At 34.9% G+C, this 26,641-nt stretch overlaps 1 protein-coding gene across 9 annotated transcripts in view; it reads right to left on the minus strand.

The window, feature by feature from the left end:
• The window catches only part of CDC27 (cell division cycle 27), a 73,361-nt gene that overhangs the window by 21,562 nt on the left and 25,158 nt on the right, over positions 1-26,641 (minus strand). For 5 of the 9 annotated variants that reach the window (XM_082706491.1, XM_082706492.1, XM_082706487.1 and 2 more), the window contains exons 4-15: positions 25,105-25,230; positions 21,990-22,087; positions 21,091-21,245; positions 20,780-20,991; positions 19,691-19,805; positions 16,686-16,801; positions 9,292-9,391; positions 8,101-8,308; positions 7,725-7,897; positions 4,426-4,578; positions 2,655-2,863; positions 386-503 (exon numbers count right to left, since the gene is read on the minus strand). In XM_082706491.1, the coding sequence (XP_082562617.1) occupies positions 386-503; positions 2,655-2,863; positions 4,426-4,578; positions 7,725-7,897; positions 8,101-8,308; positions 9,292-9,391; positions 16,686-16,801; positions 19,691-19,805; positions 20,780-20,991; positions 21,091-21,245; positions 21,990-22,087; positions 25,105-25,230 (1,783 nt within the window). The remainder of the gene's footprint in view (positions 1-385; positions 504-2,654; positions 2,864-4,425; positions 4,579-7,724; positions 7,898-8,100; positions 8,309-9,291; positions 9,392-16,685; positions 16,802-19,690; positions 19,806-20,779; positions 20,992-21,090; positions 21,246-21,989; positions 22,088-25,104; positions 25,231-26,641) is intronic. The other 4 variants (XM_082706493.1, XM_082706494.1, XM_082706488.1 and 1 more) reach the window with 1 other exon arrangement.

The following is a 26,641-nucleotide window of genomic DNA, read 5'->3' on the forward strand; positions in this document are numbered from 1 at the left end:
TAAAACATTGGGAAGCATTTGTCTTGAAATAACAATTACTCAATTTAGGAGCTAAATATTAACATGAAAAAAAGTGCTTTCGAAATATGAAGGATCTCATCTGAGTCTTACAACAGGCATATTAGATAAGATGGTATTACTTGTCATTTATAAAATGAAAGCTCAGAGAAATGGACTTGCCCAAGTAATGAGGGTACTCCAGTGATTTCACTTTATGCCAAGGAAAAACGTGATATTTTTGGCTATAAAATAATCCATGGTATTTTTCTTAGAATATAAACAAATTAACAGACAAAAAGCCCTAATTTTCACCACAGCAATTAAGTCAGTAACAAACACATTTTGAAAGGGAGATTCACTGAAAAATATTTAGAAAACTACTTACTACTCCAATGTGGCAAAGTAAAACTGAACTTTGAGGGTTGATATCAAGTGCTTTCTGGAAATGCATTTCTGCAAGGCTGAATTTTTCTTGCTTGTAATAAATCATTCCTAAACCATACCTGAAAGTATAAAATAAAGTATAATTTTAGGGATATGAACTTTTGGCTGGTAATTTAGTTCAACTAATAAAAGGGTATGTTATGGAATCTGGCATTTTAATAAACTAAAGAGAAATACTAGTGGCCTCAGAGAAGGCAAAAAACTATCAATCATGATAAAAAATATCATCAAAGCATTTTATTTTTTAGAAACTTTTTTCATCAAAGCATTTTAGACAAATCACTTTTATAAGTGAAAACCATAAATCAAATCAATCAAATAGAACTTTGACAATGGGGAAAAAAGAAACTACATCCTTAAATCTATCATTACAATCTAGACTTAACAGCTCATTTTCACTGAGTGGCTAATTATGTGTGTGCCAATAACTTTGCTAAACTCTTTATGTGAATTATCTCATTTAATCCTAGAAGGAAACAAGGAGATACATATTGTTATCTCTTACATTCCAAACAAGGGAAATGAATTTAGAGAAGTTAAATAACATGCCCAAAGTTATACAACTAATAAGGATTCTAAACCCTAAACTCTTAACAATGCTATTTCCATATTACTGGTGTAAATGCATATATATCATTATAATTACATATGCATGGTGTCATGTTCTGCTTCCTTTGTCTTCACTATATCAAAACATACTCCCTATGGACTTAAAAATTATAAATTTTAAAGGCTATGTAATAACATACTAACTGAATATACAGGTATTTCTTCTGAATTTTCAAAACATCAAATGAACATAATGTGACTGATTTATATTAAGGAGACCTCTCTTGGCTATAACTAGGTAATGACAAGGGGGAATAAACACCAAATGAATGAGTAAGAAGAAAGCACAATATATCTTCTTATATTTGGGGTGAAGAAAAGGTATTAAAAAGTTCTGTGCTAATAATGGCGATGGTGGAACAACAAAAGAAAGACTATTTACACCGGAGCTGGAATAATAAAATAAATTAACTTAGTGTTTAATTAGGTACTTAAAGTTACCTAAATATCTCAACATTTAAATTCTTCCTGTAAAAGCCTGCCAATCTGAATATTTTTGTTTTTCCTAATTGAAGTAATTATTTTTACAACAATTTTTGATATGGCAAGGTTTTTTTAAGAATGCAACTATTATACTATAGGACATACCCAAACATTAAAAAAACACAAGTCCCTACTGAGAACTGAGTTCTTAAAATATTACGAAGTACTTTATGTGAAGAGAAGGCAGCAGTATCAGTAAGCTTGACTGTTCACTATATCAGCAGAAGCTAGCTAGCACTTCTTGTCAGGCCATCTTTTAGATAATGTAACTACTTAGAAATGAGATATAATTCATTAAAAAATGTATATACACAGGTCAAAAAATATGTTTTAATAATATAGTGATTCAGATTTAGTGACAGAATAAAAATTCAACTGCTATAATGATTACCTCAAAAGATTAAAAAAAAAAAAACCCACCATATCCAACATAAAAACTGTGGCAGAGTTATGATGTCAGAATTACACTTCTTGATAGGTAAAACTATTCAGTCAAGAAAAATACAATAAAATGTCAGCAGTGGATACAATGTTTAGGCAGAAGTAAGAATAAACTTTTTAATGCCTTCTTCGTTTGTGAACTATGTAAGAGCCAGGTAACTTCCTCAATAGAGACATTACTTAATAAACTGAAGCACTGAGCTCTAAATAAAGCTAATGAACTAGACCAGTATTTAATAAGCCAGAACACTGTAAAGAGCAGCAACTAGTGGACAGTTCTCAATGTTTATCTTCTACCAGCCCTTAGGTAATTATATAGTCCCCACCACTTTCCAAACCATGTTCTATCTGAATCACTGTTTCAGTGTTCTAAGAAAAAGAAATGAATCAAATAACAAAATCAATTACTTCAAAAGTTTGGTAGGAGAAAAGGATCTAGTATTTGATCATTAGTTAAGAGTTTGTTAAAGGTATACATTTCACATATATACATACATAAATAAAACATACATACATACATAAAAAAAACAACTGGGGTTGCAACTTATCAACCAGTACATACTATTCTGAAGTACTGGTAACCAGACTCATGACAATAAAGAGATGTCTAACAAGAAAACTTCCTGAGTACCAGTCCCATCAGTAAGACATAGTCTTTGCACTTCATTAGCACTTACCACGCGTTATAATGTCGCGGATTGACTCTGATAGCATTTCGAAAACAAGCTAATGCTTTGTCTAATTCTTCAGTTAATACAAACTCATGCCCTAATAGAGTATAGGCATAAGCATAATTTGGATCAACCTGGATAGCTCTCTGGAAGAATTTAATTGCAATATCATGTTCCCGTTGCAAACTGAAACAGTTTCCGGCAGCACACCAGGCCTTAAAAAAAGACGGAAACAAAAACCAAATATATAATTAAAATTTTGTTTCAATTTTTCTAACAAAACCAAATTTACGACTAAAATCAAGACTGAGACCTCAATGAGAACAGAAAAACAAAAACTGAAGTTATCTTTTTAAAAAAAATTCATTTGAGAGAGAAAGGGAGCGTGAGCACGTGAGCACATGAGGAAGGGGCAGAGGAAGAGGGAGAGGGAATCTGGAGTAGACTTAGCACTGAGCCTGGAGCCTGGAGGGGGAGCCCTGAGATCAGGACCTGAGCTGAAACCAAGAGTTAGCTGTTCAACTGACTACGCCACTCAGGCACCCCCTAAAGTTTTAATGGATACAGTTGATCCTCATTGTTCATGATTTCATATTGGTGAATTTGTCTGCTCATAAAAATTTATAGGGTTTGTAAAATTGAACTCTACACTTGGGAGTGCCTTAGTGGTCACCCAACATATGAGTTGTCCACCAGGCACACTTTCAGTTGAGGTCAAGAAAGGCGATTCTATACCTCTTTCATCTCTCATATAGAGCTGACCAGAGTATAGAGTGTAGGGGGCAGGGCAGGACAGGGCAGGGCAAGAAGCTCTGGCTCTGAGGCCAGCAGGACAGAGACTGAACCCTAAACCTGGCACCTGTCATAGGGTGGCCTCAGGCAAATCACCTTAACACTTCTGAACTTTGTGTTCTCTTTTATATAAAATAAAGATAATAAAATCTACCAGAATGTGTTGCTTTTTAGGATTTAAGATTATAATCTGTGAGAGGTGTGTGTGTGTGTGTGTCTATTTCCCCCAGGAGCAATGATCCTCTCTTTGTTAATTCAGTGTTTACAGAAACTACTGATCATAACTACTAAGGATAGTGAAAATTAACTATTTTTAATTTAATTCTAAGATTAGGTATGTTATAAAAGTACCCTAACTATTCTTGAGATGCAATGAAATACAATTCTTATAGGACTGGAGCATGTAAATAAATTGTGCCTATGTCTTACAATGACAATAAAAAAAAACTATTTTAATTCAAAATTAGCACTTTTTCCAATTTACATTTATTTCTGGTTAATGAACACTAATGCTGCTGACAACAACAATTTTTTTTTTTTTGAAGATTTCTTTATTTCAGTGAGAGAGAGACAGTGCATGCATGCATGCACACACCATGGGTAGAGGCAGAAGGAGAGGGAGAGAAACTCAGGCAGATTCTGCACTGAGTGCAGAGCCTGACGCAGGGCTCGATCTCATGACCTTGGGATCAAACCTGATCTGAAACCAAGAGTTGGATGCTGAACCGACCACACCACCCAGATGCCTCAACAGCAGTTTTAATATAGCCAAATCTTGATTAATCTTGAATTTATTTTAATATATGCTTATGAATCTGCACATGTTCTAGGAGTTTCTCTTCTCTGAGTCCCTCTCTGCCTGTACAGAGGGTGCAAAAGTAAGTGTGGATGATGCTAAATGGTGTTTGAATTATTTGCTTCATTCCCACTAGGCCGGGGTGATTGGAAGACAACTGCATAAGGAAAGTAATTTCAGTTATCATACCTCTGGTGAATTTTTATCCATGTCGGTTAAGTCTTTTGAAAGAACTGAAAGAGCAACATCCTTTTGAAGATGCCAAAGTGTTGTAGAGTAGATCTCCATGCCTTCAACTCTGTAATTCTCAATCCTTCTAACCTCTGAGAATATTCTTTCAGCCTAAAATAAAAAAACTAGTTAATGGGAAAATAAGTTGACACAATTTACATATATACAGGGAGAACACTGGGCACTATTCTCATAGGAACTAAATGCTGCTTTGCTTTATAGTGTTTATGTGAATTAGTAACAACACAGGGTCGCAATGAATGATGTTCCACAATAGGTCAAATATTGATGTAATCATACTCACACTTAACCTAGGTATACACAACTCATGATAAATACATTAACTGTGAAAAGAAAACCTACGTTTCCACCAAAATGACAGAGGAGAAATCTATACAAAGTTATAACTCATAAAGGACAAGTCAATTATTTTATTCTCAAAAGTAGTTTTATGTTAATAATGGCTTTACAGAATAACAATCGCAGGAAAAGTGAGAGAAGAATGATTTCTGTAACATAAAACTACTTGTGCCCTGACTTTTATTAAGAGGTTGAATTTAAAAACTTTAGGGGAAGTCAGGTTCAGTTGGCCACCAATGCTGTGGCATGTTGAGCACTGAGCAGACCCACCAATGTCATACCTGCAGGGGGACTGACTGCAGCTCCAGGCTAGTGATTCCCTTTTCCTCTGCAGCACTAAACTGGCTTTAGGGTCCCTCCTCAGCTACTTTTTTCCTCCCCACACTCACAGCTCCCAGAACGGTTTCTCTCACCTTGAAGTTTGAGGCTTTGGGTTATATGAAACCAATTAGTAGTTCCCTAGTTTATCATTCAAAAGTTCAGAATTCTAAAAGTCAAGTTTAGTTTAGGAAAAAAAAATATTGGGATTGTTCTTAATAAAATGAAGATGGCAGAAAATACAGAAACAGCATTTATAAAACCAGGAACTCCCAAGAAATGGCCATATACTATCTAGGATTAGCTTAATGATTTGTAACTTCCCTGCAATCCCTTAAAAGTTACAGGTAAGTTTTTCTAACAGGCACTGGTTGTAAGAAGACAGACCGAACTAGAAGGCAAATGTAGTTTTTGGAAATCTTTTGGTTTCAAATTATTCAAGATCTATTGTTTCCTCTGAAAAGTGATTGTGGATAGACAAAAAGAAAAAAAACTCATGAAATTAAGCTGAAACAAAGGCTTCTGTTTAGTTAAATATCTGGGATGCTGCTCTATAACTAGAGGTAAATAATAAAAATTATGTATTTTAAAGTACTAGTGAAATAATAAATTAGAAATAATTTTCAAAGGGGCTTGCCAAACACAGCTTTTGCCTATGTATCAGTAAAGGCTCATTATCCAAATATGGAACTTCTAGCAATGAATAAGGCTGATCTGTCTACAGCAGCACTTTTTTTTTTTTTTTAAAGATCTATTTATTTATTTGACAGAGAGAGACACAGCAAGAGAGGGAACACAAGCAGGGAGAGTGGGAGAGGGAAAGCAAGCTTCCCACCAAGCAGGGAGCCCGATGCGGGGCTTGATTCCAAGACCCCGGGATCACGATCTGAGCCAAAGGCAGCCGCTTAACGACTGAGCCATCCCAACACTTCTTTACCATACAACAATACATGAATTGGTATCTTCTTTATTTATTCTCTACCTAGAGGAACACTTCACCCCCAGATCTTTGCATGGCTCATGAAGGAGTCACCTCTTTTCTCTGAGCACACTTTAGTAAATAGCACCATATATCATTGTCCTGTAATCCCCTTACCATGCTTCATTTTTTTCTTCCTATGACCTATTGCAATCTGTCCTTATGTTGGCTTACAATCTATCTCTCTTACTAGAATGCAAGCTCTATAAAGGCAAGCAATTATCTGTCTAGCTCTGTTACAGAGTCTAGAAGAGAATCTAAGACATAACATGCACTGAATAAATGAGGAGCTGAAAGTAAACAGGGAAAAAACATAACTTTGTTATAAACCTCATAATTTAGAGAAATTTTATGATATATAGATTTCTTGAACTTTTAAATAATTTTTTAAAGTTTATGGCTGGGGAGAAAAAATGCTCAGAAGGTAAACTGGGTAGGAAATTTAAATTGGAAATTAGAATTTTCTTTGGCTTTGTGTTAATAATCGTCTCCTTTTCTGGTATAAACAGATAACTTAAGCAACAAATGTAAATAAAATTAAAAGGATAAAAGGTTTGAGAAGGACATTATGTCCTCCATTACATACAGTTTTCTTCATAGCATTTTTGAAGTTTATAAAACATACTAAATGCCAAAAACTTATCCCAGTGGAAACTCGCATATAGTAGAAAAATTATTATAAACACCTATTACATGGTAATATATATTTTCAGATCCAACTGAGTAGGGTACAAATATTTCACATAGGAATATATGGATGTTGGTGCCTGGATGGCTCAGTCGGTTAAGCATCCAACTCTTGATTTCGGCTCAGGTCATGATCTCAGGGCCTTTTTTTTTTTTTTTTTAAGATTTTATTCATTTATTTGACAGAAAGACAGTGAAAGAGGGAACATAAGCAGGGGCAGAAGAGAGGGAGAAGCAGGCTTTCTGCCAAGCAGGGAGCCTGATGTGAGGCTCGATCCTAGGACCCCAGAATCGTGACCCAGAACTGAAGGGAGACACTTAATGACTGAGCCACCCAGGTGCCCCATGATCTCAGCATCTTGAGATTGAGCCCTGTGTAGAGCTCCAAGCTCAGCACAGAGTCTGCTTTAGATTCTCTCTCTCCCTCTCCTTCTGTCCCCACCCCCCAACCACCACACTTGAGCTTTCTTGTTCTAAAATAAATAAAATCTTTAAAAAAACCAAAAACCAAAAAGCAATATAGGTATTGGATTCTCTACAAATCTATCTCAAGCAATCTTCTCAAATTTAAATTATTCAACCCTTAACACAAGAAAAAATTATCTATTTATAAATTAAAATGCTCAGAAAATAAATATAAAGGGTTACATAATAAATATTGGCCTTTTTGTTTTTGTTTTTGTTTTTTTAATTTCAAGCAGCTGCAAATCTAGTGTGGAGCCCAACGTGGGACTTGAACTCATGACCCTGAGATCAAGACCTGAGCTGAGATCAAGAGTTGGATGTTTAACTGATGAAGCTTCTCAGGTGCCCCTAAATATTGGCCTTTAAGATCTAGCTGTCTCAATCACAGGCATTTTAATTAAATTTAAATTAACTCTAAAAAACATGTATAACAGTTTTCTATACTTACTTGCATGTACTCTGAAAGTTCAAAATAGGCCCTTCCAATTTGGCACAGTACCCAACCAGTATTGTAGTGGTGAGAAGGTAGGTGGCTCAAGATATTTATAGCTTCTTTGCAGTTGTATGAACACAAAGCTAAATAGCCTTTCCCCATTTCACGAAGAAGGCTCATCAAACCTTCTAGGAGAAAACAATATAGTAAACAAAGGAGAAAAACACAATAAAACAGTTTGGTTTTCTAGAAAGGCTAATTACAAAATAATTAAAAATTCCAACATTTATCTGGAAAAAAATGGAAGGTACTTTAATGAACACTAAAAAAACTTACTTAAATAAGTGAATAAAATAAAACACAAAGAAGATATTAAGCATTTAAAACAGACCTGCTGCTGCTTTCTGTAGATTAAATGCCTGGATCTGAGGTGTGATTGTGGAGATTTTCCCTTCTGAAATGATGGAAGAGTCCAATTTTGTAATTTCCAGGCTATCATTTATGTTAGGTTGAGTTATTCCTCCTTTATTAGTTTTACTTTTAGTTTTTCTGTTTGGGATTTTAGGTGGAAACTTCATTTTTAACTTTTTGCTATTCTCCTGTAAAAAGGAGGAAAATTCCACACTTGTTAAACTCATATATTTTAAGACCTCCCAATCCTTTCTCAAGTGTTAGTCACAAAATAAATATTAAAAAAAAAAAAAATTAAATTGACTGGTCTAAATTTTTCTCAGAAAAAAATGTATAATAACAAAAATTTTCAGTCATTTAATTTTAAATGCAACAATCCTGAAAATAAGTTGTATTAATGAATTAGTGCGTAAGCTGTATCAGTATGATTTGCTGCTCTTTTCTGAAAGTATATAACTTTATTATTTAAAAATGAGAAAGTAAATGGATGCAATATTACCTGATTGTCTGAGAGCATTATAACTAGTAAGTTATAAAATTGTTGATTTGTTCATATCAAAGTTAAAGATTAACCATAACATTTGTCAAGGAGCCAAGAAAATTTACCAAAGGCATAATGAGGTCCTCCAATTGCACAAAGAAGTGGGCAAAGAACACACTGGAAATTTCCATATATCCTTCCCCTAATTTTCCTAGGGAGAATATCTAACATAACCACAGGCCACCATCAAATCCAGGAGACTGGAATTGGTTCAATACTATCAATTAAATGATGTATCTTATTTGGATTTCATCAGTTTTTACAAATACTTTTTTTTTTTATATGATAGTTCTATGAAATTTTATCACATGCATGATTCGTGCCACAATAAGGATATAGGACTGTCTGACCACTACATAAAAAAATTCCTTTGTGCTATGCTCTAGTAGTGGTAGCTTCCCCTCCAAGTTCTAACTCCTAATAGCCACTGATCTGTTTCACATCACAATAATTTTGTCTTTTGAACAATGTTTTATAATATTTATTTAAGAACCAAGTAAATTTATAAATGTTATAGAAAGCTTTATAAAATAAAAAAATTAGAAAAATTAAAATAGTCTCTGAATTTACTTATTAGAGATGGAGAGGGAAGCATTAAGTAAATGTGACATATGGAAATCTTTAAATTACCTTGGTTGTAGAGCTGTCACTAGTAAAAAGTCGTGAACTTCTTCGAGGCAGTGCGTTTGGGGGAGATGTGATAGTGGGGCTCAATACCTGAGGTGTTGTACTAAAAAAATGATAAAAGCAGATGTCAAAAACAAAAAACAAACAAAAAACCAAAGAAACAAAATCCAGCTTATGACCATTACCTTTTGTTTCAATTGAGATACATTAAAGAACCCCCACATTCATCATGTTTGTACTCTAAAGTTGATGAATTTGGTTGGTCCTCTGTCATCTCTCTATGAAAACTCAGAATTTAGAAGCTATCTGTGTTATCATAAAATAATAAAGATTACAGCTCAGAGCTTCACTCCATCTGAAATTGCTAACTTGAACTTAAAACAATCCACATAAACACTGTGGATCAAAGAGTGATAAACACATCTATAAACTAATTCTCTCTAGCCCTCATTTGCAACCATAGCAAGTTAGAGAAAAAAAAGACAGCTGGACATGGATAGCTTAAAAGTGGGATATTTGCCAGCAAATAAATACCGTTAGAACAATTATTATTTCTTTATCAATTCAAACAACCACATCAAGGTTTATTCTGTTTAAAGCCAAAGGAATCTAATGATTGCCTACGTACTTTTTTGTTTTTAACTTTAAAAGGCAAACCCTAAGACACAAGGATTCCATTTTTAGAAAGTAAGCCAACTTAAAAATCACAAGTTACCTGAAAGAGGATAAGTCTATGGACTAACTGGTTTATAGTTTATGTGAAATCCCACTAGTTACCTAAATTTGAGTCTAAGGCTTCTGAGAATAAAAGACACTGACCAGTGAGTACAGAAAGCCCAGGCTGCTCTTACCTTTTCAAAAGACAGAATCTCAGTGTAGGGATTATAGCAAGTGAGGTCACTTAGACTGATGAATCAATTTTATTTTACAATTCATTTTTAAAGACTCATTTATAATTTTTATATTTTTTAAAAAGATTTATTTTAGAGACAGAGGGCAGAGGGAGGGGCGGAAGGAGATCGTCTTAAGCAAACTCTTTATTGAGTGCAGAGCCCTATACAGAGCGTGATCTCATAACCCTGAGATCATGACCTGAACTGAAACCAAGAGTCAGATGCTTAACTGCACCACCCAGGGGACTTGATATATTTTTTTTTAAATTAGGATTTTACTCTTATTATTTTAAATTTTTATTAAATTTTTTTTAAAGATTTTATTTATTTATTTGACAGACAAGAGATCACAAGTAGGCAGAGCAGCAGGCAGAGAGAGAGAGAGAGGAGGAAGCAGGCTCCCCACTAAGCAGAGAGCCCAACGCGGGGCCCGATCCCAGGACCCTGAGATCATGACCCGAGCCGAAGGTAGAGGCCTCAACCCACTGAGCCACCCAGGTGCCTCTGTTTTAAATTTTTTTTTAAAAAAGATTTTATTTATTTATTTGTCAGAGAGAGAGAAAGAGCAAGACAGAGAGAGAGAGAGAGCACAAGCAGGGGGAGTGGCAGGCTGAGGGAGAGGTAGGCTCCCCACCAAGTAAGGAGTCTGATGCAGAACTCGACCCCAGGACCCTGAGATCATGACCTGAGTTGAAGGCAGACACTTATCCAACTGAGCCACCCAGGTGTTCCCCTAGGATTTCTTTTTTTAGAGAAGATTAGGGTCACAGCAAAATTGAGAGTAAGGTACAGAGAGATGTGCCATATAACCCCCCTCCCCTGCAGCATCCCCCCTTATCAACATGCCCTACCAGAATGGGACATGTTACAGGTGATGAGCCTACACTGATGTATTATAAAGTCTACAGTTTACGACAGAGTTTATCATTGGGTTTTATTCATTCTATAGGTATGTGTATATATATATAATGTATAATATATATATTATATATATATAAAATGTATCCATCGTGGTGTCACAAAGAATATTTTTATGGCCCTAATCCTCTGTGCTTTGCCTACTTATCCCTCCCCCTCCAACCCCTGGCAACTACTGACCTTTTTTATTGTTTCCATAATTTTGCCTTTTCCAGAAGCTGATTCATTTTTAAGTACAATATCCTTTATTTGAACAATGTAATTTATGTTATAAATGTGAATTATATGTTGTCAATAATGTTACCTCATTATAGAAAACAGTTTGTCTGGGAAGTGGGAGGGAATAATTTCATCTACGGAGCAGTTTATAGGGAGGACAAGCCTAAGAAAAATGTTGAGACTTCTTAAAAGCCACAAAAAGTTGCGTAAGTATAACATCAATCTTGTGGGGGTAGAAGCAAAAATAATAGTAAGATAATTTGGGAGCTAGGAGGATGAAGAAGATGACGTCCTCCTATATCATAATTTTCATTATGGTTCTGTTAGCTCCAAAGGCCAATAAAAAAAAAAAATATCCGAAGTCTGACAGGCATCAGGAAAATGAATCAGGATATTGAGTGAGTTTGAAACATTGATTGTAGCACATGAAATGTACTAATTTCTTTATAACTTACATCTGTTTAACTAGCAACTTGAGAATGAAAGGAATGTGCTCTAGAATCAGACTGTTGAGGTTTGAAATCAGTTCTATCACTTATTACCTATGTGATTATGTGCCAATTATATAAAACAGTTAAAAAAAAAAGTTTTGCAGGGGCGCCTGGGTGGTTCAGTCATTTGAGTGTCTGCCCTCGGCTCAGGCGGTGATCTCAGGGTCCTGGGATCAAGCCCTGAGGCCACTCCCTGCTCAGCAGGAAGTCTGCTTATGCCTTTCCCTCTGCCCCCTGCTCATACTTGTTCTCACTCTCTCTCAATCTCAAATAAATTTAAAAAAAAACTTGAAAAAAATTTAAAGAAATTTTGTACATAATATTTTATGGTTTCATAATAAAATATGAATGCTAGTTATAAAGAAGATGCTTTGGAAAGAATATAAGAATGATTTTTAGAGGTTAATACATGTAGAGAAAATAATGACATACAAAATTTTGGGGGGAAATTTAGCTAAGAGAACTATGCTATTCTAATCATCTTTAAAAAACAACTTTCTTTAAAAAAAAGAACAGACTTCCACTGCCAATGGTAAATGGAGTAAAATGGACCACATTTACTAACCCCGTCTTTAACAACCAATAACACTGAAAACAAACAAACAAACAATGCTTTTCAGATATCGGACAGAAAGCACATATGCCTGAAGAGAATTCTGAGGACACAGTGCAGGGAAGGGGAATAGAAGTCAGTGGTCTTCCTGTGTTGAGAAAAGGTTGAGACTTCCAGGAAGTGAAGGCAGCTAGAATAGGAAGGTCAGAGTACTAGAAAGGGTAGCTACAAAGAGGGAGAGCTTCAAAGATCTGCTGGAAGTTTTCCTAGAATCTGCAGTTGAAACTGAGTAGTGCAACCGTTTAAGCATGTTAGAATAAAAAAACTCACCTGGTCTTTGTCCTGAATTCTTGAGAAGCAGCTTCTAAATGCTCAGAATTTCTCTCTTTTTAAAGATTTTATTTACTTATATGACAGAAAGAGAGAGAGCAAGAGAGGGAACATAAGCAGGGGGAATGGGAGAGGGGGAAGCAGGCTCCCCACAGAGCAGGGAGCCTGACTCAGGGCTCCATCCCAGGACCCTGGGACCATGACCTGAGCCGAAGGCAGATGCTTAACGACTGAGCACCCAGGTGCCCCAATGCTCAGAATTTCTCAAGTGATACGAGTGTCTTTGTTCTTCAAGGTGGGCCCCTGAGACCACACCTGAGTTATGCTAATGAAATGACTTGTGGTGGGGCCCCAGACAGTTTCAGGATACTGGGCTGGCCTTCCCAGAAAGACCAACCAGTGACTAGAAGGCTGAAGCTTTGAGCTGGCTGTTAACAGCCTGACCTTCTCCAGGAAGGGGAGCGTGGCTGGAGAATGAGTTAAATCACATGACCAATGACACAAGCTATCATGCCTATGTAATATAACTCCAGTAAAAACTTTCACTACCAAAACTCAGTAGTGCTTCCCGGTTGGCGAACACACTGATGCACTGTTGAGGTGACACGTCCTACCTAAGGGAAAAGACACAGAAGCTCTGTGTTCAGGACCCTCCCAGACCTCAATCCTGTGGGGTCTTGCCTTGGGTCCTGGTCTGGTCCTGACTGGTATACCTTATAATAAAACTTTAAGTACAGAACTTACCTAGATTCTATGAATTGTTCTAACATATTAAACCTCAGGAAATAGCAAGAACCCTCAAATTTGTAGGTAGTTGGTCAGAAATGAAGGTGGACCAGGGAAACCCTGAAATTGTAGCTGCCAAATCAACAAGATTTGTTAAGTCTTGCTGGGACTATCATTTTAGCCTGAAGAGTCTATACTATGTCTGGGTAATTAGTATCAGAACTTACTATAGTATTACAGTGAGGAAAACTACCTGAATCTAGAGAAAAAAATACTGGAAAGGAGCTGGCAGAACAATTCTTGGGGCTCACCCTGGACTGGGAATAGCTCAGATTTTCAATAGCCAGAATGAAGAAACCTCATACTCAACAGGTCATTGAGTACTCAAAGGACACTGCCTCAATAGTGGGGCAAAATTAGTCTAGACTAAAGGCCACTCTTGTCCTACCCACAAAACTTAAAAATCAAGACCTAACAGGAATAAAGTCTTAACAAGTAACTGCCTCCCAGAATAAAACAGAAATACTTAGAAGAAGATAAAATAGTCCAGCACTCAACAATGTAGAATTTCTAATAACTGCCATAAAAAAAACAACAACAGCAGAACTAGGCATACAGAGAAGCAGGAAAATATAACCTATAGTGAAAAGAAAAAAAAAATCAATAAAAAACAAACCCAGAAATAACACAGTAAGACAGCAGACAAAATCATTAAAAATCATTATATAAAAATAATTATAGATATATTCCATACACTCAAAAATGTAGAAGAAAGAATGAGCATGTTAAAGGAGAAAACCAAATCAAACTTCTGGAGATGAAAAATAGAACATCTGAGATTAAAAGTCAATCTATATCCTGGCTGGGGTTAATAACATATTAGACACTGCAGAAGAAAAGATTAATGAACTTGAAGACATAACGATAAACACTACCCAAAATGAAACAGAGGAAAAAGACTGGAAACAAAAATGAACACAGTACTGAGCTGTGAGGGGCAACTTCACAGTCTAAAAACACATACTCAGTGTCCCAGGAAGGAAGAGGGGACATGATTTGAAAAAAATACTTGAAGAAATAATGGACAAAAATTAGCTAAATTTAATAAAAACTACAAAATTACAGATCCAAGAAGCTCAATCAATTTGAAGGTCAAGAAAGAGGAAAACTACATGATAGCATATCGTGATCAAATAACTTAAGATCAGAGATAAAAAGAAAATTGTAAAACCATCAGAAAAGAAATACATTACATATGGAGGAACAAAAAATAAGAATGACAAACTTCTTGTCAGAAACAAAACAAGCTAGAAGACAGTAGAACAACATCTTAAAAGAAAAAACCATGAACAAGAATTCTATATCTAGTGAAAATATCTTTCAAAAACAAAAACAAAGGTAAAATAAAAATCTCTTTCAGACATACAATAGCTGAAAAAATTCATTACCAGCAGACTTGGACTATAAGAAATTTTAAGTCTTTCAAGATGAAGGAAAAGGATACCAAATTGAAATGTGAACCTATAGAAAGAAATAAAAAGCACCGGAAATAGTAAATACGTGGGTAAATACAAAATAGATTTTTCTTATTTTAAAAAATCTCCCTAGAAGATAACCGACTATTTAAGAGAAAAACTATAACAATGTAAATGGGGTTTACACACATGTAGGAGTAAAATCTCTGGCCACAATAGCATAAAGATAGGGAGAGGAGCATAAAGCACACTGTTATAAGGTTTTATACTATATATGATGTGGTACAACATTACTTGAAGATAGACTTTGGTAAGTTAAAATATATACTATAAACAATAAAATGGCCTCTAAAAAGACAAAACAGAGTAACTGTTAATGAGGCAGTGTTAGGCTGAACTGTGTTTCCCCCCAAAATATGCTGAAGCCCTAACCTCCTGTACCTGTGAATGTGACTTGTTTGGATTCAGACTCTTTGTTGATGTAATCAAGTTAAGAAGAGGTCATTAGGGTGAGTTCTAATTCAGTATGACTGATGTCCTTGTAAGAAGGAAATTTGGATACAGAGACACACAGGGAGGATGGCCGTGTGAAGACAGAGGCACATACTCAGTCATGCTCCCATCCACTAAAGATGCCTGGGACTACCAAAAGCTGGAAGAGACAAGGAAGGGTCTTCCCTTGGAGGCTTCAGAGGGAGAATGGCCCTGTCAACACCCTGACTTTGGGTTCTAGCTTCTACAACTGTGAATGAATACACTTCTGTTGTTTTAAGCCATCCAGTTTGCAAGAACTTTGTTACAGCAACTGTAGGAAACTAAGATAGGCAATAAAGGAGATAAAAATGGAATAAAAAATACCCCAAAACCCCACATAAAATCATCAATAGTTGATGTTTATTAGTTAGTATAACTGTTTAGCTTAAGTGAAATATATAATTCCGTAAATTATGTTTATGTATTCTTTAGGATTAGCATTTACTCAGCCTATATAATATTGTTCTGCAGGAGGCCTCAGGCTCCTTCTCATAACTGAGCCTCAGGCAATCCCTGTCATGTGTCTGTGAGCTGGCACTTTTGAGACTTGCCATCCTGGCATTTCAGAAATAGAGGCCTTTTACATAGTCAAGGTTTATGTACATGTGTATCTATTTTAAAACTTCTGGTACATGTATCATTCTTCTAAAATATTAGCTATGGTTTGTTTTTGAAAACTGCAACAGAAAAGAGAAACCCTATTTAATACCATTTCTGTGTGGCAGTGGATTCATTATTTAAAGATTAGCCAGAAGATTAATTTTATGATCTGTATATAGAAGTGCATAATAGGGGAAGGGGAGAATGAAACCTATCTGTATTTGACCAATGAAGGTCATGTAATAAGAAAATTATTTTGGAGAAGTGTTCAGAACATCTAGTTTAAACAAATTCATGAGGGAATCAGAGTAAAATAAAAAGAAATTTTGATTACTTTTGTCTTGATTTGTATTAAAATACTCAACTAAAAATTACACTAGTTTTTCAGTTAAGTTGAAATGCTTCCCTCCCCAATATTTTATATTTAAGTAATCTCTATACCAAGTGTGGGACTCAAAATTACAACCCCAAGATCAAGAGTCGCATGCTCTTCTGACTGAGCCAGCCAGACACTCCTAGAAATTTCTAATTTGACATATTTAAAATTTACAATAGTCATTCTAGAATTCTTGAGAGAGCAAAAACCTGCCTAAAGTGAATAAAATGTTTTATAGCAAGAAAAGCCAACAATATCAAATAATGACACCATAATAAATACCTTGTTTGCGGGCCAGAACTTTGTGTTTGTGCAACAAGAATTGGGGTTACCTCTCGACTATTTCCACTCTGTGAGAAGACAGACTTTGTTCCAGTTTGGCCGATTCTGGCAACAGACTGTAAAACACAAAAAGTCTAAGGTTTGTGAATTATAAATTGCACTGAAAATGGCAAAAAGACACCATGATGCTCTCATCTACATTTTCTCAATGCAAGATTTCATAATACATACGTGTTATCTGTAAACACAAATTATTGTTATTATTAATGTTAATTATTATGTTAGGATCAACATCAAACTATTTCATTCTTTTAACTTCAGTATTTTTTTTTAAGATTTATTTATTTGAGAGACAGTGAGTGAGAGAGAGCACAAGCTGGAGAAGTGGCAGAGGGAGAGGGTGAGGGAGGTGCAGACCCCTGCTAAGCAGGGAGCCTGATGTGGGACTCTATCCTAGGACGCTGGGCTTATGACCTGAGCTGAAGACAGATACTTAACCAACTGAGCCACCCAGGTGCCCGCTTAACTTCAATATTTTTATCTTTATACTAGCCTTCCATTTTTTAATTTAGTTTTTTTTTTTTTTAAAGATTTTATTTATTTATTTGACAGAGAAAAACCACAAGTACACTGAGAGGCAGGCAGAGAGAGAGAAGGAAGCAGGCTCCCCGCTGAGCAGACAGCCCGACGCGGGACTCGATCCCAGGACCCCGAGATCATGACCTGAGCCGAAGGCAATGGCTTAACCCACTGAGCCACCCAGGCGCCCTTTAATTTAGTTTCTAAGGAAAGGCTCAAACTTCCTAAAAATTCCTAAAAAGGCCATTATTACACATTTTCCAGGTGGGGCTAAGTGTTACAAGAATTTTAAGACAGCTACTACTCTTTAGATTTATAATCTAACTCAGATTTATGATCTAATATAAAAATAATAATAAGTAAGATTTAACATCCCTTCTTTGACACTTAGAAGATATTCTATAGTAGTTCAGAGGAATACATTTTTAAAAACTACCCGATTATTTTCCATATTCCAAGCATTCTGCTCTTGGAATTAACACTTCTTTGTAGTGTGTTCAATTTCCCATTAATTGCTCTCTGTTCCCGTGGAGGAGTAAAAAGACCTCCTGGCCCTCTGTCTTCTCTAATTTATCAACTTACTTCTATTCATTTCCATCACTTGGCTTCTTTATAAAATGATCTGTGACTGTTGTATCAATGGTTATTTTTAGTTTTTTTTAATACCAGATAATTTTCTTCAAAACTTATTACTTTGACACCCACTCTACATAATTCTCAAACTTTATAATGATAATTAATAATAATAACTTTCTCATCAGATATGAAAGCCTTATTTTGGCCTTTCCTGTATTCAATATGAGTGATCATGTCCTCCTTTTTGAAACTGCATATAACTTCCAAAATAGTATGGTATCTTGATTATTTGTCCTAGGACTTTATCTGCAGGATCTTCTTCCTGCCACTGTTTTAAATTAAGTATGCTCTGTGTTCTTTTGCTACTCTCTTTTCCTAGGTCAGCCTGGCTACTTTGACAGCCTTATTATTTCTATCACCAGGCCATATTCTCTCCCCTATGACTATCCATGAAATAGTTTTATCTAATTTACCACCACCTCAAAATAAAACTTTATAATCCTTCCTTTTCCTCTTCCCCAAGATGGAACCTCTACATTCACCCAAGGGACAAAATTTAAAGTCATTTCTGGCCCTTCCTTATTTAACCAAGATCTGTGTACTGTACACAATACTCAGTTTGATATTTTTAGTTGATACGACAGCAGACCTACAAGTAGAACTTTCCTATGAATGTATTATAGCAGGGGAAGTAGAGAACAGGAGCAGAAGAGGAGGAGAAAGCAAGTGGCTTTGTTGTTTGGGCACTGAAATCACCTACCCAGCACTGACTAACCTGTCCTTGATTGCTATGGCTTGCCTCGTTTTGGCTTACTTCACCTGCCATGCTGAATAGTATCCTACTATGCCTTCTTGTAATTGTAATAAACTGATTTTACTACAATTATACTTCAGGTAGCTGCCAACTCCTATAAACAGGATTTAAAGTAATCCACACATCAAGTACTTTGCAGCACCCCCCCTTTTTTCCTAGTCTCAGAGTTTCTATTATTACTCATTAAGAAGCTATTATAGAAACAAAGCTTCACAGACTCTAAGGAATTTTTGGAGTAAAAAGAACAAGAACAAAACATCTCTAGGAGGGTTAAGGGTTTATATCAGTCATTTACCAGTATGACTTACTTAGCTTCCATTTCTTAAACACCTATTAAGGATGGCAATATGCATTTTAAATATACAACTTAACTTATTTCCACAGAAGGTAACCCTTTACCACAGAACTATTTGAAGCAAATGGCACTTTGACCTCTAATGCCATAGACCTATAAAAAAGTACATTATTTAAAAAGTCTCAAGACCTGCTGCAGTATTTATTATAAGGATACTGTCAAATATTTTTTATTTTACTACACATTTACTATAAGGTTACTATGCATCTATAAGAATCTGCCATAAAAAAAACTTTATTATCAGAAATAGCTGGCTTTATGCAAGTCAATGTTTTTTCATGTTAATTAGTACACTTAAAAGACAAATACAGTTGGTGGAGACAAGTAAAAAAATGGCAGGTATAATTTCTGCTATTTATATTCAAAGTGATAGAAACCAACCTAATTTCACTTAAAAAAGGGGAATTCAAAAGTAAAAATCTGAATGTTTATTTGGCTACAGGCTAAAATCAGCTATACTTGTGAGTTACAATTTTACATGGCCAAAGAGCAACCACCTTTACGTCTCCTACTATGACCAGGAATATGACAATGATGACCTTCTTTTACATTTAGATCAACAACTCTAAGGCAATGGTCATTATATAAAATTAGATTCTCTCTGAAATTGCCTTTAACAGATCGGAATTTTAAATAAATTTCTTTTACAAACATCAAAACTGTATTTTACATGGGAAATACCTTTTTTGAAGGGGCTCCAGTAGATGGCACGTCAATTACAGAAGATGTATTAGTGTAGTTTTGTAAATAGGATCCATCTCCAGGACTTGGGGTTTCTAATGGCAAAATCCCAAAACTGAGAAGAGGTTGAAATCAAGGTGTCAAAAAGTCATCAAGGCATATATAAAGCAGCAGTATACTTAAATTAGAAGGTCTAAAAGGAAGAGAATGGCAAATCAGTCTTGGGGGCAGTGAGGATCTGAGGGGCAGATTTAAAATAAGCTGTGAATGTAGACTTTTCCACCCACCATAACTAAATTAAAAAAAAAAATCAAACAAGGAATTAAATTGAGCAACAACTACTGATATCAGGAGATTTATTGGAAATAAAGAAGAATGGCTTTGTAAAAGCAAAGATCCAAATGATCAAATTATTTCAAATTCTTGGAATTTACAGGATTTAGCCACTGTTACAGAGAGACTATCTCTAGAGACCACTGGATCCATCTGTGGATTCAGGGAGATGTCATCTCATGGCCATGATGTTTTAGTAACTCTCTGGCCCTGGGACCCAATTCATAGCATCTGTTCTAGCACAAAATCTTTTATTTTGACACTTTTGGATAGGTATTCTCTGGGCTGGGTTCCTGTATTTATACATATATATATATATATTTCTAATAATTTTGACAAAGTATTTCCTATTGATAGGTGTCAATCCTTCTTTCATGGTTTGGAAAACTCCTTTAACAATAGTCACTGCTGTCACTCTGATTATATAAGCATTCCAACATTTCAAAAGGTTCACGGATATTCACCGACATACAGCCAAAAGGACAGTATCTTTTAACACATATACTAGTTGAAGAAGGCATATTTAAGAGTTTTACATTTTTCTTTAATAGTTAATATTAAATTTTTATCACAGGTATTATATTTCTTTTACTCCATTTTCTGAAAATAGAATAGGCCCATTACCGACTTACTAAATGCTTCTATTTCCATAATGATTTAGAAGTTGCTGTTCATATTAATTAATATTAATAATATGAATTATTACAGATCATTTAATATTATAGCACATTTTAAAGCATGATTTGTCTGTCTTACCTTGGGGTTAATGGGCTAAGAGCAGCTGGTCCTCCTAATAAGCTTCGACCAGTTTTTGGTTTATTTTGAACCTGTTTAGATAATATGGAAGTTCCTGTTCCAAGAGGGACAGTATCTGGTGAAATTACAGCTGAATCAATATAAGACACTGAGGAATCTGTATTCAAGGAGTACTTTGAATTGGAAGATTCTAAATTCAGTCTGTTTAATTCCTGAAACAGAAAATTTCTACCATGTCATTTATGATACATTATTTAGTTCACTCTTTCCTGTTTTCATAATATTTGAACACCAGCATATGACACACTTACAATGGTGTCCTGGGGTGTTTCCGTAAGAACGGTCTCAGGCTGTCTGTGAGATAGACTATGATTAGATACTAGCGTTGTACACGAGCTGGGCAGACAGTTGCTAAAGTTCTGTAAAGATGTTAATTTAAATGTTTGGTCAGGATCTGGCTTTTCACCTGTGAAGGGAAAAAAATACATGCCTCTGAGGAAATTGGGATTAATATCTTTTTTCAAGAATGCATAAATTAGTGGAAATAAGGCCTTATCCAGTGTTTTAAAGTTCTCCTGTTTCAGCTAATCAAATTTACCTCCCCAAAGTCCATCTATCAATTTATTATAAAAATTTACCCCTCAGATAAAGCTATAAATTTAGAAATTAAATGGAACTAAAAAAGCACTGATTTTTAAATATAATAAATCACTGGAAAATGCAGACTTCTGTGTTTCTTTTAAAGCAGAAAGCAAGTAGATCTCATTTTACTCAAAGTAAGGAGTGATGGTCAAGAGCTGAAACCTGATAGACAGTAAAGTTTCAAGCACTTTCGTGTATACATACACAATGCTTTTAAAATGATCGTTGATGCGTCCTAGAGCACAATATACTAAGGCACTCTTTCCCCATACTGTCCAGGTCTTATTTACATTAACAGTTTCTACTCCAGGCATTCTATTAATTTCTGTCCTTAACTAGAAAGCTAGTGGTATACTCATAGTCACAATATGACTCATTCTAGAGGACACAAGGCCAAATCATACCTTAAACATATTCTATTACCTTATTTCTTATTCTCAATTTTAACAGCTTTTAGCTTTGAAAAATATTTTTCTTGTGAATAATTTGTATCACTTTCCAAAAACTGAGAAGGAGAAAAAAAAGAGTAAGTAGGGGAACCCTCCCCTAGCTACCTCTACAAACCTACCTATTTCACATAATGATTCAAAGGGGGACCAGAGGAAAGGATTTAAACTAAGGCTCTTTTGGTAACATTCTGATCCTTTGGCAAGCCGATCTGTCTTGCTGTAAAGACAAACAAATAGATTAGACAAGCTATACAACCCAAAACATTATCAAGAAATTTGTCGTACAAAAAAATTAGGTACTCATATATGTATTACATACATATACGTAATACATATCTAAGTTCTGCAAGTACTCTTCTTGACGCTTCCCTAAATTACCAATTTCCCCTTCTTACCATTCTCCAATCTCTATTATTTAAGGCAGTTCAAATCAAAAGGCCAGTGAAAGCAAGCACAGAACATGAATTGAATGGAGTGCTAGCCTAATAAACTATCATTGATTCTTGAATATTATAATTGCTTTTAATTTCCTGTCAGATACTAGAATTACTGAGGAGAGATGAACAATATCCAAATATCTGTCCTATTCTTAATTTTTAATGTAATATCTCATTTGTAATTTTGAAAGCGACTTAAATGTTTTAAATGATCAGATCTTCTAATGAAGTAGAGGTAGTGGCTTTTTTTTTTGTTTTTTTTTTTTTAAAGATTTTATTTTTAAGTAATCTCTACACCCAAACTGGGGCTTGAACTCACAACTCTGAGATCAAGAGTTGCATGATCTACTGACTAAGCCAGCCAGGTGCCCCAAGGTGGCAACTCTTAATGAAAAGTTTCTCAAAGAATTGAGGTAAAAGATTATTTAGATGGTACTGGGAAGAAACCAGTTAATCTAAGAATCAGACTTATTACTGTGTCCTAAACATAGAAGTCCCACGAGCTATTGTAGACAAAAAGACCAATAAAGAGATAAAAAAGATATCCTAACAAGCTATAGCTACAAAACAACAACAGGTATGTATCTACATTACTGTATCCAATTTTGGTCATAAGACAGACATATAATGGCTGAAATTAAAAGCCACTTTTTTGAACAGAATTTTCCCCCACTGGATATTAAATCTTTTAATATATATGATGAATAAAAGGAACCCATCCTTATTCTTTAAACAAGGGTGAGGGGAACCCTTCTTTGTGGTTAGGGCCTGATTCAACTATACCTTCAAAACTTTTAATAATCTTGCTTAAAAATAATTAGTAAAACACATATAGTATTTTTGTGATTTAAAGATTTCATTTTGTTTCATTAAACTTTATTTTGAAATAATGTTAGACTCATATCCAAGTTACAAAAATAACACAGAGTTTTTATGTACCCTACACCCAGGTCCCTCAATGACAACACTGGACATAACAATAGCACAGTTACAAAACTGGGAAATTAACAACAGCATAAACTAAACCACAGACTTTATTTGGATTTTAGCAGTTCTTATGTGCACGCATTTGTTTATGAATAGTTTTATGGAATTTTATCGCATATAAAGATTTGTGTAACCACCACCACGATCAGAATACAGAACTGTCCCAACAGCCCAGAGAAACTCCACACCTGCCTCTGCACAGCCATATTCTTGCTTCAAAACTACCTTCTGATCTGACAACTACTGATCTGTCTCTATCATTATAATTCTATCATATCTACGTTTTATGAGAAATTCTGTTGCTCTGCATCCTCACCAGCACTTGGTATTGTCAATTCTTATTTTAACCATTCTAACAGGTGTGTAGTGGTTTCTAATGGTGTTTTTTATCTGCTTTTCCTCAACAGCTAATGATTTGGCACATTTTTTCATGTGATTACTTACCATCTGTATATCCTCCTTGGTGAAATGTCCATTCAAATACTTCACCCACATTCAAATTAGTTTCCTAATTTCTAATTTTCTTATTATGGAGAATTCAAGAAACAAACTGTTTCTACCAAGTCTTTCCTACTTACCATCTTACCCCTCCTTCTTAACCAAGTAGAACTCATTACTTCCTCCTTCAGACAAAATACTGCTCAAGGTTTAACATGGCATTTTTATTGTGATAAAAACTTACAAACTTTGTTTACAGCTTCTCTATTATAAACCTTTGAGGGCAAGGACTGTGAGTTACTTATCTTTACATTCCAGTGTCAAGTACTGTGTCTAGCCATAAATGGAGGATAGACCTCAAAATATTTTGAAGAAATGACAAGAATAATCATAGTTGCATGAACTAAAATTCATTACGCCAAGTCCTTTTACTAAGATAAATGAAGATATTGATATTATATCTTTACTTACTCCTGTTCTCAAAAGAGTGGTGTCATCTGAAAATGAGCCCCCAAATTCAGCCAAATAATTTATTCTGTTCAAAAAGACATTTTCAAGGTTTTTAAAAAACTACTATTCAAACTAGCCTCAATTTATCTTAAAACAGATGCTTTCCTAACTCTTTAGACAAGCAATTCTCAACCATTTCTTCTACAAAATGTAACAGGTGACACTTATACATGTGATGATGCACTCCCATGGGCTGTTGAACAATTCCTGTTATCTAATTATATCTCCACCCTCTACTCCCCAACTCAGAATATTTCAGAATAAAAATCAGTGCGAACAGTATTATTATAGTGATGACTTTTAATTCATTCTCACTTGCTTTCAAAAGACTAAATTTAAATAAATAAATGTAAAGAAATTTTAAATACATTTAAAATTCTTTGCAAATCACTATTATTTCAACTATCATTGTAGGAAGTTTCCTATGACATGCCTCAAGATTAGTATGGCAAACCAGATGGAAATTACTATTCTTTATTACTGAAGGTTTGCCTTCAAGCCTTGTTCTAAGGAGCAAAAGTGATATTTAATACTAGAGAAAGAACTTCACTCATTTCTTTTTCTTCACCCAAGGTGAAGATATTCTCCTCACCCAAGGTAAAAAACCCCCATAATGTGCACTCAATTATTAGGTAGTGTTGCTGTAGCTACTATTATTAAGGCAAGGTGGATATTCAAAAATGGGATCAACATCCCTATTACGTTATAGGTTTATTAACAAGGTCATAGAACTAGAAGACTGTGTGTACTCTTCAGCCAAGTGCTATCTGATAAACATAGATAATGTAAGTTTTTACTAAGTCACAAAGACTTCTAGCACTGGAAAAAGTATCTTCTGGTAACTTGAATCATTCATACTTACCAATATACGTGTCCCAACAAAGAAAGAGTAAAGCAAGCTGAATCACCAAACTCAGTAACAATATCATCATGGCTTTTCTGCTTATTAAACACTCCACCAGATAAGATCTGTTCCCCTTCTGCAAGCCTTTAAAACACAAATTTACAGATTAACAAAAGTCAGTGTAAAAAGTACTGTGTGTAAAGACATTCTTCACTACCAATGTAATTCCTTATATGGAGATAAAGTAAGAAGTCCATGGTACCTTTAGAACAGCAATAACCACGTGTTTAGAATCATTTGGAAGACTGGGAATTTATGATCTTAAAATTCCAGTCTTGCCTTTAAAAACAGAAACTGTTAAACTTAGTCTCTGTATGTACAAATGTAGTCTGAGCAACATACACATTACTCATGTCAAAAGAAATGGAAGGCCATTATACTGGGGGAAAATGTGAACGGTTCTTCACTAACAGATGTAGTGATCCTTTTTAGTTCTATAATTCCTTGAAATAGGAATCAGCAAGCAAATTAAACAAGACCAACAGATCTTAACTAAAAACTGAATACTTAATGGTCTCAGTCACTTTTAGGTTTACAAAAGAAACCTGAATAGCACGTCATCTCTTTTTGTCAATTATGTTTTCTTGATATAGAAAATCCTAAGTGTTCCCCAAAGGGAAAAAAAAAAAAAAAGACCTGACTTCACTATTTATTTTTAGCACATTAGAGTTTGTAATTGTTTCTGTTTTAAAGTTTTTTCCAAACATCATGGGGAAAACTCTCAAGTAAGTTTGCATAGCATATCCTAAACATAAATGATATCTATAGTTCTTTTATTGTCAGTGGGGCTTTTAAGAAACCATGAATTCTTGTAAATGGAATAAAAATGTCTAAGGTAAGAACTGGCTTAAGAAACTGCAAGTTAAATAAATTTTTAAGAATTTAATATTAGAATCTTTGAAGTAAAAATAATTCAATAACAAGTGCTTCAGAAATTTTATAAATAGTTTAGCTAGCTTTAATTCAAAAGTCATCAGTAAGACAGTAGACAAATTATTATTAGTCTATGGAGACTTCATGAGGCTTAGTTGTGTCCCCCACTATAAACTTACAAACTAAATTCACATATAGGCTTTTACAGTTATCTATTTAGTCACTTTTAGCATTATTCCAACTCTTCCAGAATAGAAAAGAGTTTAAAAGAAGATAACTACCTATATCTATAGCTGCCTCCAGATTCAGAACAGGGACAGCTGACTTAATTGTAATGTTCAAATGAAGTGTTCTCCTGAATCTGCCCCCTTGCTTCAAAGAGGCAGGAGCAGTGGTTCCCAAATAGAATGATCTAAAAAGGCAAATAATTATGCAACTACCCCAGACACAATGAAGCGTTAATTTCAGGTGAACAGGTAAGGAGATTTTCAGGCTTATTCCAATTAAAAGCAAAGGAATGGAAATTAACACTTCAGGTAATTTTAGAAAATGACAGGAATTAGTTATAACTTAAATTTCTCCAGAGTTGAGTTCTATTATTTATTACCATAACAATGAAATC

Source organism: Mustela nivalis (assembly GCF_964662115.1).
Source record: "Mustela nivalis genome assembly, chromosome: 17".
Lineage (NCBI taxonomy): Eukaryota > Metazoa > Chordata > Mammalia > Carnivora > Mustelidae > Mustela > Mustela nivalis.